The 19,587-nt window shown below is 43.5% G+C and overlaps 1 protein-coding gene across 7 annotated transcripts in view; it reads right to left on the bottom strand.

The window, feature by feature from the left end:
* Positions 1 to 19,587, bottom strand: part of RABGAP1 (RAB GTPase activating protein 1) — a 155,494-nt gene that overhangs the window by 6,680 nt on the left and 129,227 nt on the right. For all 7 annotated transcript variants that reach the window (XM_047699512.1, XM_047699518.1, XM_047699514.1 and 4 more), the window contains 2 exons: positions 8,938 to 9,030; positions 8,411 to 8,521 (listed from right to left, as the gene is read on the bottom strand). In XM_047699512.1, the coding sequence (XP_047555468.1) occupies positions 8,411 to 8,521; positions 8,938 to 9,030 (204 nt within the window). The remainder of the gene's footprint in view (positions 1 to 8,410; positions 8,522 to 8,937; positions 9,031 to 19,587) is intronic.

Here is a 19,587-nt window from a genome sequence, read left to right as displayed (position 1 = left end):
CTGAGACTCTTTCTGAGCTTTGGGCTTGTCATCTGAGGGATACGGCACAGGAAGGACCCAGCACAGCACCTAGCAGACAGTACACACTCAATAAAAGGTAGTGGTCATGACCACTAACAGTAATAATAAATCCTGGTTTTCTTCCCCAAGACTCAGTATTTCCTCTGCTTCCTCAAACAAGGTCTACATTTCATTCTCATCACGTGATAAAGGAGGCCGCCTCTTTCCTGGCACTCACTTTCCATGATCTGAAATGGCCACACCCCAGTTCTTTTTGAAAACATGCGAAGGTCTGGTGGGCAGATCTGGCGACCTAAGTGAAAATGAGACACTGATGCCTGACGCAGGAGTCCCTGACACTTGGCATTCCACGGATAACCGACGATGAGCACATCAGAGCGCAGCCACAGAAACAGGGCCAAAGCTCCTAGAGCTCCACAGCATCAGACAGAGAGTCTCTGCCAGCTCCTTATACACAGCCCTCTTTTTAACAATGAATGGAGGTGGATTAAACAGTTTCTGAAATTAAACAGTGTTTCTGATGTCACTAGCTGAAGAGGTGTCACGGAGCCCCTACACTTTACACCACATCACACTTGCTCTGAAGTATCTTCTCTGGGAGGAGCAGGAGCGGCAGAGCTGGGGTCTTATGCGGAGAGCGGAGGATGGCTTGATAACGTGACCTCAAAAGACCATGCATTATGGCAAGTTGCACATGTGTGCAGTTAAGTGGGGTCTTAGAGTTAGTTAAGGCCTGTCCTGTCTGGGCTGTGGCCTGTCAGCTCCTTCTCTACCTCTAACCCAAGAAACAATGAAAGGAAATGAGAACCGAAAAACAGAGGAAATATCTAGTGAGGAGAACTAAATCCTGTTACAGATTGGTTTTTCTTCAATCTTTCTCCTCTCTCCCTGGACTCCCTTACCATCTCCTGAGCAGTGCTCTGGAGCCTGAGCACACGTACGTTCACTCGGTCACTCAGCATTACTATCACAGTAGGAATTCTGAGGAGTGTGAAAGAGCTAGGTTACGAACTGCGTCTCTGAAGTCAAGTCTTCCCTGCACACCCTGGTTGCCCTCAAGCTCTCATGGCGCACATAGCAGAGCTATAATCTGCAACCCGGTGGTGTGACATTAAGTCCAGTATTTGTGCCATCTCTCCAAGAGCTGATGACTCTCAAGGCTGTGTAAGTGGGAGGTGCACAGAAGTTACTAGACTGGCCTAACCAGTGTCCCCTCAGGGCACCATACTCCCTGCACTCTATCTGCATGAGCATATGAAGAGGGAGCATCTGGAGATTATATAAACACAAATCCTGACTTCCACTTCTCATGAAGGACTAACAGGAACCAGATTTATCCTCCCACTGCAAGCAAAAAACTGGACAAAGTGTATGAAACTACTGTTTTCAGACAGTGAAAACAATACATGCAGAACTGTGGTTCCTGGGAGAAAGAAAACAAGATGAGTCCCACTATCACCCTGGGTTTCTACCTAGGGACACATTCTGGCCTAAGAAGGAGGGTGAAGGGTTCCAAACAGAGCATGTCTCAAAAGGTCAAGGAAGCAGAGTTAAGGGACCAGGGATGCTGAGGTGGTTGGAAGCTGGGGGGCAGAGGCCTAGAAATAGGAAAGCTCTGAAGTAGCTCATACGGTAATAGCAGAGATAAACTGAAAACATGAAAGTACCCAATTAAACCAAAGAAGACAGAGAGGTGCCTGCCTGGCTCAGCTGGAAGAGTGTGCAAATGTTGATCTCTGGGCTGTGATTTCAAGCCCCATGTTGGGTGTAGAGATTACTTAAAAAAAAAAAAAAAAAATCTTTAAACCAAAGGAGGCAGAAAAGGAGAAAGAAAAAGCAAATGCAACAAATAGAGAACAATAAGCAAGGTGGCAGACTTAAATCTACCATATAAATATTTACATTAAATGTAAATGGTCTAAACATTCCAATTAAAAGATTATCAGACTAAATAAAATAATCAAGACCCAACTACATGCTGGCTACAAAAAAACAGTTTTAACTATAAAGACAGGAATAAATTAAAGGTCAAAGGATGGAAAAGGATGTATACTAGGCAATACCACGAAAGCTGGAGTGACTATTAATATCAAAATAGATTTCAAAGCAGAATACCACTAGGGACAAAGAGGGACATTTCATAACAATAAACGACTTGCTCCACTGAGAAACTGTAATAATCTGAAATGTATAAATAAGTTCAAATTACAGGGAACAAAAACTAACATAATTGAAAGGTGAAATAAATGCACAATTAGAGTCTTCTTCACTGTCCTCTCAGTAAGCAACAGAAGTGGAGAAGGAAAACCAGTATATTCATGGAAGATTTCAATAATACTCAACCAACTTGACCAAACTGACATTTATAGAACGCTGCACCCATAACAACACAACACACACATTTTTCACCTGCAAATAGACATGCACCCAAATAGATCCTAAGGTAGAGGCCCTAAAATAAGCATGAATATGTTTCAAAAGGATTAAAACCAGAAAGGATACGTAGTCTGATCACAAGTGAATTAAATTATGAAGTAACAATAGAACAAATTCTGGGAGGGGCACCTGGATGGTTCAGTTGGTTAGGCGTCTGCCTTTGGCTCAGGTCCTGGGACCTGGGATTGGGCCCTGTGTCCCACTCCCTCTGTCCTTCCCCTCCACTTGTTCTTGCTCAAAAAAAAAAAAAAAGAAAAGAAAAAAGAAAGTGATTGATTTGTGGGAAAAATCCCTAATAGTTGAAAATTAAACAACACACCACTTATCAATTCACAGGTCAAGGAAAAACCAGTGAGAACTGAATGAAAATAAAAACTTAATATATCAGAATATCAGCAAGTGTGGGATGCAGCTGAAACATTGCTTCAGGGAGAGTTATCACTTTAAATGCTTATTTTAGAAAAACAGGGTCTAGAATTAATGATCAATTAATGATCTTTCTTTTTAAGATTAGCTAGAAAAAGAGCAGGGGTGCCTGGGTCGCTCAGTCGGTTAAGTGTCTAACTCTTAATATCAGCTCAGGTCATGATCCCAGGTCATGGGATCAAGCCCCAAGTCTGGCTCTGCGCTCAGAGGCGAGTCTGCTTGAGATTCTTTCTCTCTCTTTCCTTCTGTCCCTCTTCACCGCATGTGAGCTTGCTCTTTCTCTCTCTCTAAAATACATAATTTAAAAAAAAAAAAAAAAAGATCAGCTAGGAAATGGAAAAAATTAAACCAAAAATAAAGTTACAAAAAAAAAAATAACAAAAAGCAGAAATCGATGAAACAAAACAAAGAGAGAAAAAAAAAACCAAAAACTGTATTCTGAAGAAACCAACATACCTGATAAATTCCTAGTCAGATTAAGGAAAAAGGAGAAAAGACACAAATTACTCATATCTGGAATGAAAGAGTATCTCAACAGATCCTATAAACATTTAAAGAGTAAGGAAATAAAAATAACTATACCAATACCTTCAACTAAAATGATGAAGTTACCTGAAAGACACAATTATGAAAACAGAGACAAGAATTAGAAAATTCCTGTATCTGGAAATAAACTGAATTCATAATTAAGTAATTTCCCAAGAAAATTCCAGGCCCACATGGCATCACTGGGGAATCAAAGATTTAGTCAAGGAATAACCCTACATAAATTCCTTAAGCAAACAGGAGGGAACACGTCCCAGTTCATTTAAGAATGCCATCATTACTCTGACACCAAAACAAGATAAAATGTTAGGGAAACTCCAGACAAGATATTCCTCATGAACACAAAAATTTTAATACAAATAAAAATCTTAAGGAAAAAAAGGAAACCCCAAGTTTTCTAAGGAGGCAAAGGTTGGTTTACATTGAAAACTCAAATTACATCACCATATTCACAGAATTAGGAGAAACAGCAAGTAACCACGTCAACAGATGCAGGAAGAGCATCTGACAAAACTCAACACCCATCACAACAAAGCTCAGTGCAGAGGAAGAAAGGAGAACTTCCTCAAACTGATCTAGGAAAACCTCACAGGGGATGGCTGGAGGCGATGGTGCCCTCTCTTTCCATTCAACATTGTTCTGAAGATCCTGGTCGGTGCAGGAAGGCAAGGAAAAGAAAATGGCACAAAAGACTTGAAAGGAAGTAAACTGTCTTTATTCAGAGATGAACTGACTGTGTACATGGAAAATGCTATAGATAGTAAACCAAAAAGCTACTATAATTGTAAGTGAATTCAGCAGGGTCATAGGACAGAAGGTCATGTAATCAATTTTATTTCTAAGGACTAGCAATAAACAATTGGAAAACACAATATCCTTTACAATAAATTAAAAAAATGTGTAAGTCTTGCGAAGTGAAAACTAAAGAACGATGCTAAAACTGAAAAAGACCCAAATAAATGAAAATTATAACCTATTCATGGATTGGAAAGTTCAATTATTATTCAGATGATAATTCTCCCCAAGCTGACAGGTTCAATGCACCTCCACTCAAAATCCCAGAAGCTTTTATTTCTAGAAGTTGACAAACTGATTCTAGTACTTACATAGAAATGCAAATGACAGAATAGCCAAACTATTCTTTTAAAAAGAAAAACAAAGTTATTGGACTCCCATGACCTGATTTTCAGATTGTAAAGCTACAGTGATTGAGACCGTGCTGTTAGCATGAGGATACACATAAAGATCAATGGAGCAGGCATGGAATTGAGGAGACCATCCATACAATCGATTTTTGATAAAGAAGCCAAAGTAATTCATTCAGGAAAGGTTTGCCAGCTGTCCACGGTCTCAGATCTAGGGTGTAGCCAGACTGTAAATCTCAGCGGGTGGGCTCCTGAGTATTTCCCTCACCTTGATTACCCTCAGTTTAGAGAGTGTGCCAGAGGGGACTCAGGTATGGTCCTGCTGGCCCTATGCAACGGGACCTCGTGCAGTGTTAGGTCTGGGCAGGACTCCTGTTTCATAGAGGCGACAGCATGGCTAGGCTCACCTAGAGTCTCTGTGGCTAACTAGCAATCTCCTGTGTAACAAAAGTGACATAAAACATCAACTGAAAATTCAGAGTGTTCTGGAAACCTGGTAAGGCACACACCAGAGTTTTACTCTGGGATACAAAAAGGGAAAAGCTGGAAATAATGAATTTCTTTCAAAACCTGACTGAAAGGGCACCTGGGTGGCTCAGGTCATGATCTCTGGGTCCTGGGATCGAGCCCTACATTGGGCTCCCCACTCATCAGGGAGTCTGCTTGTCCCTCTCTCCCTGTCCCTTCCCCCACTTGTGCACGCTCTCTCAAAAAAACCAAAAAAACCTGAGTCCCCGAAGGCCAAAAACAAAAAAAGGGGGTGAGAGGACCCCATTCCCCTCGCTTGAGAACCTAGCTGACTTTCAGTGATAATTCTAAAGGAACAAGAGAAAGACTTGGAAAGGGACTCCAAGCCTACTATGGGCAAGGTGTATCTTCTCAGCACCATAGTAGCCGGCTGGAGGAAGAGACCCCAGTTTGAAATTCCTGAGCCCTAAGAGGAGGAGGGGCCCTGCTCCTCTGAGCCGAGTTAGGAGTGTGAGCTCTGGTGTCAGGCCACCTGGGTTTTAATCTGAAATGTCACGCTATACCGCAGTTTCCTCATCAGTAAAACAGGGATCATATTGTACCTCTGACATGACATGGGTTGTTTTGAGCACAAAAGCTCTTAGAGCAACGCCTGGAACTCAGTAAGTGCTCAGAAAACGTTTGCTTGTTGTGTGTCACTATCTATGTTTCTGATGTAGTTATGACACCAAATCGCAGCTTCCTATTCCATATTTATTTTGGAGACAGCAGGGCATTGTAGACAAGCCTGGGGCATTCCAATCAGTCAGACCTGGGCTAGATTCCTGGCTCTGCTTTCTCCACGGTGCCTCCATCTCTCTTTGCATCTCAAGTTCATGATTGTTACAAAAATCCTCATCCATCCGTGGGGCTCATGTAACCCTCCTCACAAGGCTGAGGCAAGGGTAAGAGATACTAGATGTTAGCCAAGAGCTTCTGACAGTGCCGATCACAAAGAACATCAGGAAAAGGGAATTCACATTATTTTGACTATTTCTCACTCCTGGTTATCAGGAAGGTTAAAGAACCTAGCTCTTTACTGTGTCAAGATAAGGCAACTTGCAAAAAAAGTTTACACCATTTAGGAGCAGACTTCGAGAACATGAGAATCCGTGCCCACCTGCAAGAGGGGACATCAGTGTGACCGCTGGGCCTGGCAGGGGACAGTGCAGCAGCTCACACTAAACATCCACCTGGGGTCTTCGCTCAAGTTGCCTCTTCCTACAATTTTTTTGAACACAAAGCTCCTATCCAGGACCCCTTTTCTTTTGTCTTTTTCACCTCCTTTCTGCACGATCCCCAGCTGCTGGGGAGCCACTTTCGGGGCGCACTGTGGTCTGGCTTCAGTGGTTGCTGCTCACAGTCAGCCGCCTCCCTCCACGCACTGGGCAGAAAGGCCTGAACAGGAGGGGACGACTTCTAGAGCATTCCTACCAAGAACAGAGCGCATGCTGGGACTCTGCACTGGAAGGTGGGGACTCGAACCTGAGGGCCAGACTGTGGTGAACTAATAAACAGTGAGAGCTCCTAGTTCCGGTTACTGAGGACTAATGACCTGGAAACTGCCTCCCTTCCAAAGTGGAAAAAGCCTCCTTCTTAGTCACACGCAGCGAGGCGCAGCTGACAAGCAGAAGGAATCAGCGCGGCCTGAGGCTGGCTGTGTTTGGTGGTGCTTTTCACATTCACCAAGTCATGGTGTTCTCCTTGTGCCTGGGGACACAGCTAATATTCCACCTTCCCACCTTTTGCTGTACTTGAAAGGACAGTAGCTGGTATTAGAATACGGGTCTATTCAGGGCGCCTGGGTGGTGAGGTTGTTAAGCGTCCAACTCTTGGTTTTGGGTCAGGTTGTGATCTCAGGGTTGTAAGCCTGAGCCCAGTGTCCGGCTCTCCTTCCTTCTTCCTCTGCCTCCCCCACCTCTCCCCTGCTCCGCACTCTCTCTCAAATATTCTTTTTTCAAATAAATAAATCTTTAAAAAAAAAAAAAAAAAAGTCTACTCAAAACTGTTTACTCCACAACTCTATTTCTTTTTTTTTTTTTTTAAGATTTTATTTTTTTATTTGACAGAGAGAGATCACAAGTAGGCAGAGAAGTAGGCAGAGAGACAGGGGGGGAAGCAGGCTTCCCACTGAGCAGAGAGCCCGATGCGGGGCTCGATCCCATGACCCTGAGATAATGACCCAAGCCGAAGGCAGAGGCCCAAACCACTGAGCCACCCAGGTGCCCCTCCACAACTCTATTTCTAAAGAAAACAAAAACTGGTAGATACTGCCATCTTGCTCTCTTTTCATCTGACGTGTGAACACTTTGAGAATCTAATGAAAGCACAGACTTTCAAAGAAATACAGAACACGGTATTTTCCTACACATTTGGTGGATGCCAAGGACCTTGTGAAGTTCACAGATCTTATGGGGTTCAACACATCCCGCAAGTCCCCTATAAGCCCTTAACAGCCTGAGCCTCTATCTAGAACCTTAGGTAACCAATGAGCAGAAGAGTAGTCTTAGGAGTCTGACAGGGAAATATATGAGTCAGATGTTGGCAAACTACAGTCTATGTGCCAAGTCCAGCCTCTACCTACTCTTGTAAATAAAGTTTTATTGGAACACAGCCACACTCATTCCTTTACTTATTGTCTACGGCCACTTCTGTGCCAATGGCAGGGTTTGATGTTGCCACAGAGACCATCTGGCCCACAAAGCCTAAAATATTTACTATCCATCCCATCAAGGCGGAAGTTTGCCAACTTCTGACCTAAACGATGAATGAAAGACCACACATTTTCAAAGGGAGGCCGCTAGCACAGAAAGTGGACAAACACCCTGCCAGGAAAGCCGTCATCTTGAACTTTTTAAGATTAGGAGGAGCAAAGAAAGAACAGCCTCCAGCTGAGATTACCAGTGAAGTCGCAAGCCGTCAGGCCCAGAGCTTCCTGACAACCAGCGTGCTTACTCCACAGGCATCTATTATGCAGGATAACAAAATCTCTTCTGAGGGAAGATAAGTAAAGGATAATGATTAAATGCTACTGCCAATTGTGGGAGCCTAAGAATTAGTCAAAAGGCCTGGCATCAAACAGTGCTGGGAAAGGAGTTCAGGGACGGCCTCTAGAACAAGAGAAGAGTGTGTGGGAAGGAGGGCTTACCAGAAAACCCCTGAAGGAAAAGGAGGGAAGCAACAGTGACACAAACAAATGATTTTACAAGAGGGACACTTTACAGGTGATACACTAGGACGACAGATACTGTGACTCAAGGACCGTACATGATAAAGGGAGAAGCTGAGAGTTTCAAAATAATCCATCCCTTTGGCCCTGTTAGACTCACGTTATCCAGGTCCTTCCGCAGAGCAATCTTGCTGGTCACCAGCTCATGGGCTAAGTCATCATTTTCCTGTTCCAACCTCATGTTAGCTTCTTGTAGACGCCGGTTCTCCCGCTGAAGGGTAGAAAGAAACCAGTTACAGACATGTAAAAATCAGATGGAGATGATAATTTCTCATGGCTAACCCTCATGGAAGTAATGGAAGGAGTGGCTGGTCCTAATGTGCTAGCAAGCAACAATTTCTTCTTTTCTTTCTCTGACCAGAAATACTTAACTGGCCCCAGCGACCTTGCCAAGCAGCTACTTCTGATTAACCGTGACGAACGGCCACTGTACTGTGACAACCCAGGCAGCTGGTTTAAAGCACAACAGATCTTACTTTCTTATTTGCAAATTCAAACTGAAACTTGAACCTACAAACAATGGATCTGAATTTTTAAAAGAACTCAGCAAACCTAGTTACATGCATGATTATAGGAAATGAAAGGCTGGAAGATCTTCACACTGACCCAGGCCAAAAGCAAACAAACCTCAAATCGCTCGATAGGGTCTTCTTGTTGGGCCTGCTGTTCCCTCATGGTGTGATACTCTTTTTCATATTTTTTCAACTTCTTCTGACTAATCTGTAGGATAAACCATGGCACAAATTAAAAAGCATCAGAAAGTGATATGTGTCTCAGGACCTGTGCTGACCTGGGCATCTTCAGTCACTGCGGGAGTGGTGTAGCCCCACAACCTCAGCCCTGAGTCCTGTGGTCCCTGATCACCACCTGCCTCCTCTGCCATTTTATTGTGCCCACACCAGCACTGCTGCAAGTGCTTTCAATCTGTGACCTCAGGATACCTCGACAAGATACAGTTTATCATCCTCATTTTATAGGCAACTTAATGGAGATTTGAGGAGGTTATGTAATTTGACCAAGGTCACTCAGTTAAGACGGGAAGATCTGGGAGTGGAGCCCAGGCAGCTAAACTCCATGCAAAGTCCAAGCTGTACTCACCTCACTATCCTACACCTATCACTTTCCCTCTCTACTAGCTCCTTCTGTGCAGCTATCTAACAGACACAATTCTCACTGCCCTTAAAAACACCATTCTAGGGGCACCTGGGTGGCCCAGTGGGTCAAAGCCTCTGCCTTTGGCTCAGGTCATGATCCCAGGGTCCTGGGAGCCCGAATCAGGCTCTCTGCTCAGGAGGGAGCCTGCTTCCCTTCCTCTCTCTGCCTGCCTATCTACTTGTAATCTCTGTCAAATAAATAAATAAAATCTTAAAACAACAACAACAACAAAAAAAAACCCCACACAACACCATTCTACCAACCACTCCACTTAGCTGCTCTTCTGCCCAGCAGACTACTGTCCTCTTGCTCTTAAGCTGCTTCTTACCAGCCACGGCAAACCACAAGTGTTTAAGTTTCACTTCCAGTGCTTCATGGTCTCTCTTCAATCTCTCTAAATCAAGCTTTTTCTCTGACTGCTCAATAGGAAGACTCTCTTGAAGGTCACTAGCATTTTTTTTTTTTCACTCCATCCAGTGGGTCCCAACTCTCCCCAACTACACTTCAAAATTCCTGCCTTTCCTTAACACGACCAAATGACTCTTCTTCCCTCCAAAAAATCATCTCTCTCTTTATTCTCTCATCTCTCCTTCTACCTAAACAGTCCCCTGCCCTTGACCTTACAGGCTAGCCTGTTTTTTCCTTCAATCTGAACATAACCAAGGGCATCCCTTTAAGATGCAACTCTTACTCTTTTGATTCCTTCCTTTAGACCACTAACTCATTCCCTTTGGTATCTTTTAAATTATACTTTTAAATACCTGGAAACGTACAACATAGAGAAGTGCTAAAACCAGTATGTGCAGCATAACGACTGATTAGAAAGCGAACACTCACTGCTTCCCGAGGCTTTAATATAATCAGCATAGTACTTCTGGCTCACAAATCTGACTTTCAGCTCCAGGTCATTAGGAATCTCGGAGCTGGGCTAGTCTAACTTCCTTATTTTACAGGCAAAGAAACGGAGACCTCGAAAGGGAATGGGACAGCCCCAAGTGTACAGCATCTCCAGTCTCTTGTTCCACCATGATTCCCTTTCCACCTCACGGCAGCTGCCTGCTGTTTCCCTCCCACTGACTCTCTGGACACTGCCCGTGTCCGATGTTTACAGGTATGCCTCAATCAGAGCTTATTCCTGGAGTCTGGTTACTGCCTGTGGGCAGGCAGCCAAGAACATAACACTACGCCCTGGCTGCCGTCTTTAGAGAGAAGCCCATTAAACACGGGGTGAGGCCACAAGCCGGAAAGTGACATCTTTAAAACCAGATCTTCTGTGGTTTAAGGACAATGCTGGGGTGAATGTTTGTGTACGTAAGTGATTCACAAAGAAAGCACCTAAATAAAACATTGATGTGATCAGTAAATTTATAAACAATTCTAACAGATCAATAGTAGAGGAACAGACAAAAATGAGGTCTGTGGGCAGCAAACACTCCCCACCCCCCAGAGTTCTCTGTGCTCAGTATGGGTAACTGATCAGGGAGCACAGGGGTTAGGAGGCACCCTGGTACTTGATTTAAAAAAAAAAAAAAAAAAAAAAAAAGAGAGTTGACATCAAATCCTACAAAACATTCTCATGAATCTTCAGGATTCTTCACCTTCTCATTCTCATGATGGAGTAAGGAAGAGCTATTTCCGTCCCCTCCAATAAACATACATTATAAAAGGCTGATTATAAAGTAATTTCTTCTACATTTTATCCCTTAAGATAAATGCCTCATTATCAGAGCCAAAGGGCTGACTCTGCCTCAACATTGTAACAGTATTATCGTACACTGGGTACCTGAGAGATGCAAGACTCTTTACACATGCTACCGCATCTGGTTCTGACGTTTTCATGATAGAATACAGGCATTTCTTTATGTACTTCCCAAAATTTTCCAAATTTTCTGCCTTAAGCATGATTTATTTTTATAATTAAGTGAACAAAGTAGGGGCACCTGGATGGTCCAGTCGGTCAAAGCGTCTGCCTTCAGACCTGCCTGGATCCTGGGATCAAGCCCCACATCAGGCTCCCTGCTCAGTGGGGAGTCTGCCTCTCCCTCCGCCCCTTCCCCTGCTTACATTCTCTGTTGCTGATTCACTTTCTCTCTGAATTAAATAAACAAATAAAATCTAAAATAAATGCTGTTTAAAAATAATTAATAATTTTAAAATAATCCTGATAATTGTTCTGGACTTCCTTAAGGTACCTTCTTGTTATTAATAATTTTAAAATAATCCTGGTAATTGTTCTGGACTTCCTTAAGGTACCTTCTTGTTATTAATAATTTTAAAATAATCCTGATAATTGTTCTGGACTTCCTTAAGGTACCTTCTTGTTATTAATAATTTTAAAATAATCCTGGTAACTGCTCTGGACTTCCCTAAGGTACCTTATTGCTCATTTCTCCAGACAGTGGCCCCTACCTGTGCTTCTGAGTCAGTCCTCAGGGGCCACCCCTCAGGACCAGATACAAACAGAGGTCACCATCTTCCTCACTGGTCTGGAGGTCTGACTTCACCAGCTCTGGCTTGCTCTCCCATTTCTCATCCTCACTTATTCCTGGTCTCCCCTCTCTTCACCACCTTATCCCCCACCAAAGACAAAAGATAAATAAAACCAACGCTGCTTATAATGGGTTCATACCTGATCCTGACTTTTGGAGCATGGGCGGCTGTATGCCACAGCCAAGTAATTCAGGCTTCCCCTGAGGAATGGACCCCATGAAAAGGCAGATGCCTGATACCTAAATGTGGAACCGACAGGTATCAGCTACAAAAGCCATAATTCCAGCCTCCTTACTAGGCTGCAGCCCAGAGAGACCAGTACCTGTCAGCCTGCCTGTCCCACTATCAGTGCCCTCCCCATGCCAGAACTGTCTCATTGTCGTCCCTTGCCCATGCACAAAGAGAGGTGCCCACAAATGCTTGTTAAATTAATGAGAAAGGACCCCCTCCTCTTCTCTGCATCCACCTTTCTTCTGAACAGAAATGGCAACCACAGTGAACACAGAGCGCAAGCCTGGTCCCCTGCCTGGACAACCCCGTACCTGGTTCCCTCCTACTCACCTCTCAGAGATGAGCTCCAGCACTGCTTTACTGAACCCCTCCCCGGCACTTCTTCCCCCTACCAGGCCAGGTCTTTGCTACATATTCTCATAACATCAAGTCAATTCCTTCATGGCACCCATCCAAGTTCACAATTATTTAGTTATGTGCTCACTTGATTTGTCTGTCTTCCCACTGGGAAACAGGCCCCATCTGTTTTGCTTACCCCACATCTCCAGTACCTAGCTCAATGCCTGGAACATAACTGGGGCTCGATAATCAGATGCCGAACAAATCAAGGCCAATGGCCTTCCTTTTACCCTAATATGGATGCAGCAGGACATTCGTTTACCCAACAGTTGAGCAGTGTTCCTCGTGAGGCATTAGTGATACAAAGATGTATACAGAACACGATATGCAAGCTCCGCGAAGGTAGGAACTTTCGTTTACTATAAAATTCCTAATGCCTCGCAGAGACTGCAAGCATGGAAATACTCAATGAACAGACAAAGTCCCCACTCTTAAAAGTCTAAGGTTCATTTTTTCAGTCTCTTACTTATAGCAATAACATTTTAATTGAATTCAGGAAGAAGGGAAGCTACAGGCTCAGTCCTGAAGCTCTAAATCATACCTACCATTAACGGACTCCTATCAGAAGAATGTGAAAGCCACAGCCTCACACACAGAGGCATTTTTGCCCTCAAAGAAGCTTAGTTTTGAAATTTGTTCTGTTTAAATGTACTTTCGGGGGGGAAACTCTAATATAATTCCCTGGGATAAGGCTATGTTTGTAATTTAGGTAAAACTAATTTTATGTCCCACTGCAATTAGTACATTGTTTCTTTCTTTCTTTTTTTTTTTTTAAAGTACATTGTTTCTTAACACTGTTAGAGACAGTACTATTTTAAAAGTCTCCTAAAAGCCATGGTTCCCATAAAAAGCACTGTCCCCGGGCACCTGGATGGCTCAGTGGGTTGAGTCTCTGCCTTTGGCTCAGGTCATGATCTCAGGGTCCTGGGATTGAGCCCTACGTTGGGCTCTCTGCTCACGGGGAGCCTGCTTCCCCCTATCTCTCTGCCTGCCTCTCTGCCTACTTGTGGTCTCTCTAATAAATAAATAGATAAAATCTCAAAAAAAAAAAAAAAAAAAAGGCACTGCCCCTGTAAAAAAGCATAGAAGCCAGGGCACCTGGGTGGCTCAGTGGGTTAAGCGTCTGCCTTCAGATCAGGTCATGATCCTAGGGTCCTGGGATCGAGCCCTGCATCGGGCTTCCTGCTGCAGTGGGGAGTCTGCTTCTCCCTCTGCCTCTGCTCCTCCCCCTGCCTCGTGCCCCTGTATGCTCTCACGCGCGCTGTTTCAAATAAATAAAATCTTTAAAAAACCCTAAAGAGCATAGGAGTCAACCCTGCCCCAACCCTACACCAGCAATAAAGCATTCTGCATACCATTTGAGAGGACTCATGAGCTCCCTGAGGCCACCCATAGTCTCAGGTTAAGGAACCCTGAATTAGAGAGAAGGTGGAGGCTTGGACCGTGCCAGTTTGGTATCTTCATAGAAGTATGTATTTTATCCCAAACACTTCTCTCTCGCTCACTGGTCATTTATCTGTTATAGGAATTAGATAAGGCTCTCTTAAAACATCCCCAGGAGAGCTGGTACAGACCTGGTAGAGAAAATGAGAGAGCGGCCACTGACATGGGTGGGAGGGAAGTGGTACAGTCTGTCATGGAGAGCTTGGGTTTTGCAGGTGGACGGACCCAGGCCTGAGCCCTGGTTCTGCCACTGACTCACTCCGTCCCTGAGGGTGAGCTGCCTTACCTCAGCTTCAGGTTCCTCATCTGACAGAATTCCAACAGTCCTTCTGAGGACTGCTGTTAGGAGTACTGCATGATAAAAACACATCAAGAGCTCAGAAGAATGCCTAGCACACGAGGTCTTTTTAATGAAAAGGGTGGCTATTAAGTGTTATTATTAATAATACCTACATTCTTGTCCTGACTCAGAGACAGAGTTACCCTCTGAACATGTGCTACAAGCAATGAGCCATTTAAATAAGTCAATTCAACACAGGAGAGCAGGAAATAGGTTATGGATAGGAAATGGGAGCTGATTTCCAACTCTGGCTTAAGAAACTGTTGCAAAGGTGGGAATCCCCACTGGGCTGGAGTCACAGGTAGTCCAGGAAAAGTGGAAGGCTGAATGTTATTAGTAGCTCTGCATGGCAGGGGTGAAGTTTACTGTGCAGGGGGTGGGTGGATATGGAGATGCCTGGTATAGTGAGGAGATCTTGAACCCAAAGTCCTCCCTGCTAAATAAAGACATGTGACATAAGTCCATCTTCCTTTTTCAGACTGCTTGTGGCAAGGACTTCACTTTTTACTGATTTAAAAATCCTGAGACTTACATGGGACTTTCAAGATAGTAAGATACCTCTACACCTATTTTATTTAATCCCCAAAACAACTGTCTGCGATCACCTCATTTTACTGATGGGGACTCGAGACCTAGATAGGTAAAGTGACATGTTGAAAGCCAAGGACCCAGTCCCTTGGCTGGCAAAAGCTGCAGAAGAACAGAAATCTGGGGTGATTCTTGTTTCTCATCCATCTCTGTAATATGTTTAACACTGAGCACAGTTCTTGGCACGTAAGAAAATCTACAAATGTTTGTTGCTGTGAACGGACTTAAGGAAAGTCGATATCTGGGCAGAGGAGGTCAGAACAAATGAGCATGGATGAGGACAAAGACAAAGGTCATCAACAGGGCATGGGCCATTTTACAGGTACCATCTGGCTTCTCTTTTTCTAGCCCTGTGGGCTTAACCTACCTCAGGTCACATGGCAGAGGCAGACCCAGGGTAAGAGCCAAGGTCCGTGGGACTCCAAGGCCTGCACTCGTAACCACTTGAAACAAATCAACATCCTATTTAATTTCTGAGCCCTTTTATTTAATTTATTTGAACAGTTCAGGCTCAAACTCCCTCAAAGATCACTAGATAGAATTAGGCATTCTGGTTCTCCCATCAGAGCATTTTTCTAAAACGTAAGTAGCAAATAAGTAGCAGAGAATCCAAACACAGATAAGAACCAAGAGAGACCAGCTTATTAAAATAAATTAAGGCAGCAGTGGGCACTGCTACCCTTATGACAACCAGCAAAATTTAGAGTTCATGCAGAAAAAAAGAGCTTTCACTCAGAAGTTTCCTCATGAAATTCAATCTAAAAGGTAGAAAATAAGTACAGAAGTAAAACTGCAGCCTGGTCTAGTCCTAAGGAAAACTGAATTTAGCTAAACTTAGCTACAACTGAATTAAACTGACAGAGACTGCACTTACCTGCCACTACAAGACGAACATCACCAAAAATACAAAGGGCCCCTCTCCTGTTCATTCAATCCCTCCTTTACAGAATGGTACACTGATGGTAAGCACTGACTTTGGTCTGAAATTCCTGCGATCTAACCCCAGCTCCATCACTTACTAACATTACACTTCTTGAGAGTTTTCTTCAATTCTCTAAGCTTCAGTACATGCATATGATCACTGTAAGGATTAAGTCACTATGTGCAAACATTATGCAAGATTCTGTGAACACATTAAGAAAACAACACTGATGAAACCATGGCAATCACAGAGTTTAAGATACTCACACACACTAATATACAAATGATCAGAGCAGAGGATGAAGTTCAGACTAATACTTCTTTCAGCTCCTGAACAAAAATATCCCCCAAAAGCAAATATTCCCAAATGCCAGGGTTTTCTGTTTCTCTAAATAGCAAATGGTTAGGATTACATTAATTTGGAGACACTGCTATTTGGTTTCTGTAATATCTTTTTCTACAAGTAGTCTGAAGTCTTGCACATTCACTTTAAGTTTGAAATAACACATCCCAAAGAAGCAATCAATGATTCAGAAGATCCATTTCACCTCAGACAGGATTCCAGAGTGAAAGGATCCAAGTCTTCATTCAGGTTTGCTCTAAGAAACCCACTGGCCATCTCTGTTACGGCTCTTACTTCTTCTGAACTAACCTAAACCTTACATATTGGACTTGCTCTCAAACATCTCAAAAAACCAGTTACTCCCTTATTTCTTGAATCAAAAAAATTTAAGACCTACAAATTAATTTTTTCTGCATTTTCTCCCTCTAAACACGATGCATGGCCCAGTTATGAGTATAAAAGGGTTGTGGAGCTCCCAGGACCATTCATGATCTCCTGGAACAATCTATTTATAAAGAGAAATTCCTGGAGTGCCTGGCTGGTTCAGTTGATGGAGCATGGGACTTTTTTTTTTTTTTTTTTAAGATTTTATTTAGTTATTTATTTGACAGACAGAGATCACAAGTAGGCAGAGAGGCAGGCAGAGAGAGAGGAGGAAGCAGGCTCCCCGCCGAGCAGAGAGCCCAATGCGGGGCTCGATCCCAGGACCCTGGGACCATGACCGGAGCCGAAGGCAGAGGCCTTAACCCACTGAGCCACCCAGGCACCCCAGCATGGGACTTTTGATCCCATGCTTGGGTTTGAGCCCCACAATGGCTATAGAGATTACTTAAAAATAAAATCTTGAAAAAAAAAAAAAAAAGTGAAATTCCTTTTAAATCTTCTATCAGAAGTGGAAACAATCTTCCTATCTCAAGATAACGACCCATAAAGGGAGAGGAACTCTATGGATGGCTCAATGAATTCTGATGTATGCTGTTAAACTTGAGATTAAGAGCAGAGGATCTAAGACTATTTTAAAAAGTAAGTAAAATATCTCAGTTGCATAATAAAAGTGAGGAGCAAGAACGAGAAGGGGAGAAGTAAAAAGGACTGAAAAGAAAGAAATGAAGAAAGAGGCAAGTAAAGATTGACAGAGAAAAAGATTTTAGAGAAAAGGAAGACACACAGGCAGAGAGAGGAATACAGACCTTTTTGAGCAACACACCCATCTGGTGGCCATTTCTGATATTGCCACACCAAACCTAATTCCTGCTGCAATTCTGCAGTAAGAGGCCATACAATGGCACGGAAAGCTTTGGGAACGTGGAGTCAGAAGGCCTGAGTTCCACTAGGCCTTGAGTCCCCACCCAGCTAGTTCCAGGGTAAGTCATTTGGCTTCTACAAACCTCAGCTGCCTCACATGACTTGCCCTGCATACCTCACAGGGCACTGAAGGGAAGAAATGAGATACCCATAAAAACTACACAAATACTGGAAATTACAACATCAAAACTGTTAAAACACAACAACAATAAAAGCAGGTAACTGTTTCTTCAACTGGCATGTGAGGCAAAGTATTCCTAATTCCCACCCTAGTCAAGAAGTACAACTGAGAAAACCAAGCCACAATATTTAAGGAATGAAAAAATAATGGGATGGGATTCCAATGAGTTACAAAGCCAACGTTTCCTTTCTAAATTCTATACCAGAAGGTTTAAAAGCCAGTTTCCAAACCATTCACAAAGCAAGCATCCCCTTTTCCATGTCTAGAGGGGGCTCCAAACCCACAGATGATCATATATCGTTTCCTGCTGACGGAGGCACGCCCACCTGATGCAGGCCACATAATGCAGGGCTCATGACTGAGCCTGCCGATGAGTTTCCTTTTTTTTTTTTTTATTTTTTTTTAAAAGATTTTATTTATTTATTTGACAGAGAGAGATCACAAGTAGATGGAGAGGCAGGCAGAGAGAGAGAGAGGGAAGCAGGCTCCCTGCTGAGCAGAGAGCCCGATGCGGGCCTCGATCCCAGGACCCTGAGATCATGACCTGAGCCGAAGGCAGCGGCTTAACCCACTGAGCCACCCAGGCGCCCGAGTTTCCTTATTTTTGAGTTGGCAAATTATCACTGGGACTAAGGTTCTTTGCCAATAATTGGCTTAACTACTGCCTATATTCTCAATAATTTTTGGCATTAATAAACCTGCCAGAGCACAAGTAACCATCACTAACTAGACTACATCCCACCTTTTAGCAGAACAATTTCACTCTCATGTCCTGGTTCAATGCACAGGCTTTCCACACCATGAGTCAATTTTAAGAAAAATTCGATCTTTCCCACCCGAAACCATGTGCAAGTAGGGGGAAACATCCAAAGTGTACCCTAGCCAGGCAGTGTTCTCCAGGGCCAGAAGGAATTATGTATCTAAGCACTAAATGTGTGTGCTGTGCAGCCTTGTCTACCTTAACTCCGTGAAAGCACAGGCAAAAAAAAAAAAAAAAAAAAAAAAAGATATTAGACACCTCCAACCTGGACTATGGAAATAAAGAAACCATATATTGTTAAAGTGTTTCAAGCTACTGAAAACCCAAAAAGTAAAACCTTCAGCTGGAAGCTACTGTAAGCCTTCCCCAAAGCCACTCTAACTTTCCAACTCTTCTTCATAAGACAATACTTGGTAGAAACTCAGCAGCGTATCATTTAATTCACTCATTCAACAATTTTTATATGCCGAATCCTGTTCTTGTGCTGGGGATCTGGCAGGCAGACAATAATCAAATGAACATATAAAATAATGTTAAGTAAGAATAAGTGATACGAGGAAACTTAGGGTAAAGAGATCAGGGTGTAAAGTGTTGAGGGAGCTGCTACTTTAGACATGGTAATTAGAGAAGGCCTCTCTGATGGCATGATATCTGAGCATAAGACTCAATGAGGTGACGGTGACACCATGTGGACATCAAGAAGAACATGATGGGCAGAGAGACCAGCCTGTGCAGAGGCCTGAGGAGTGAACATGCTCAGCATGTGGGAGAACAGCAAGAAGGCCACGTTGTCTGAAGTGGAAGGCGTAAGGGGGAAAAGGAGGAGGAGGTGAAATCAGAGAGATGGTCAGAGGTCAGAGGGTGTAGCACCTTCTAGGCCAAGGCAAAAACTTTTGAGTTTCATTCTGAGATAAGAAGTCATCAGAGTTTTAAGTAAGGGAGAGATGGGATTAAAAAACACCACTGCGGTGCTTGGGTGGCTCAGTCTGCTGAGCATCCGACTCTTGGTTTCGGCTCAGGTCATGATCTCAGGGTCCTGGGATCAAGCCCAGCGTCATCATTGGGCTCTGTGCTCAGTGGGGAGTCTGCTTCTCTCTCTCTCTGCCTGTTCCTCCCCCTGC

The sequence above is a fragment of the Lutra lutra genome, chromosome 13 (assembly GCF_902655055.1).
Source record: "Lutra lutra chromosome 13, mLutLut1.2, whole genome shotgun sequence".
Classification (NCBI taxonomy): Eukaryota; Metazoa; Chordata; class Mammalia; order Carnivora; family Mustelidae; genus Lutra; species Lutra lutra.
Note: the sequence above shows the minus strand (reverse complement) of the source record. Positions and strands in the feature narration are given on the sequence as shown.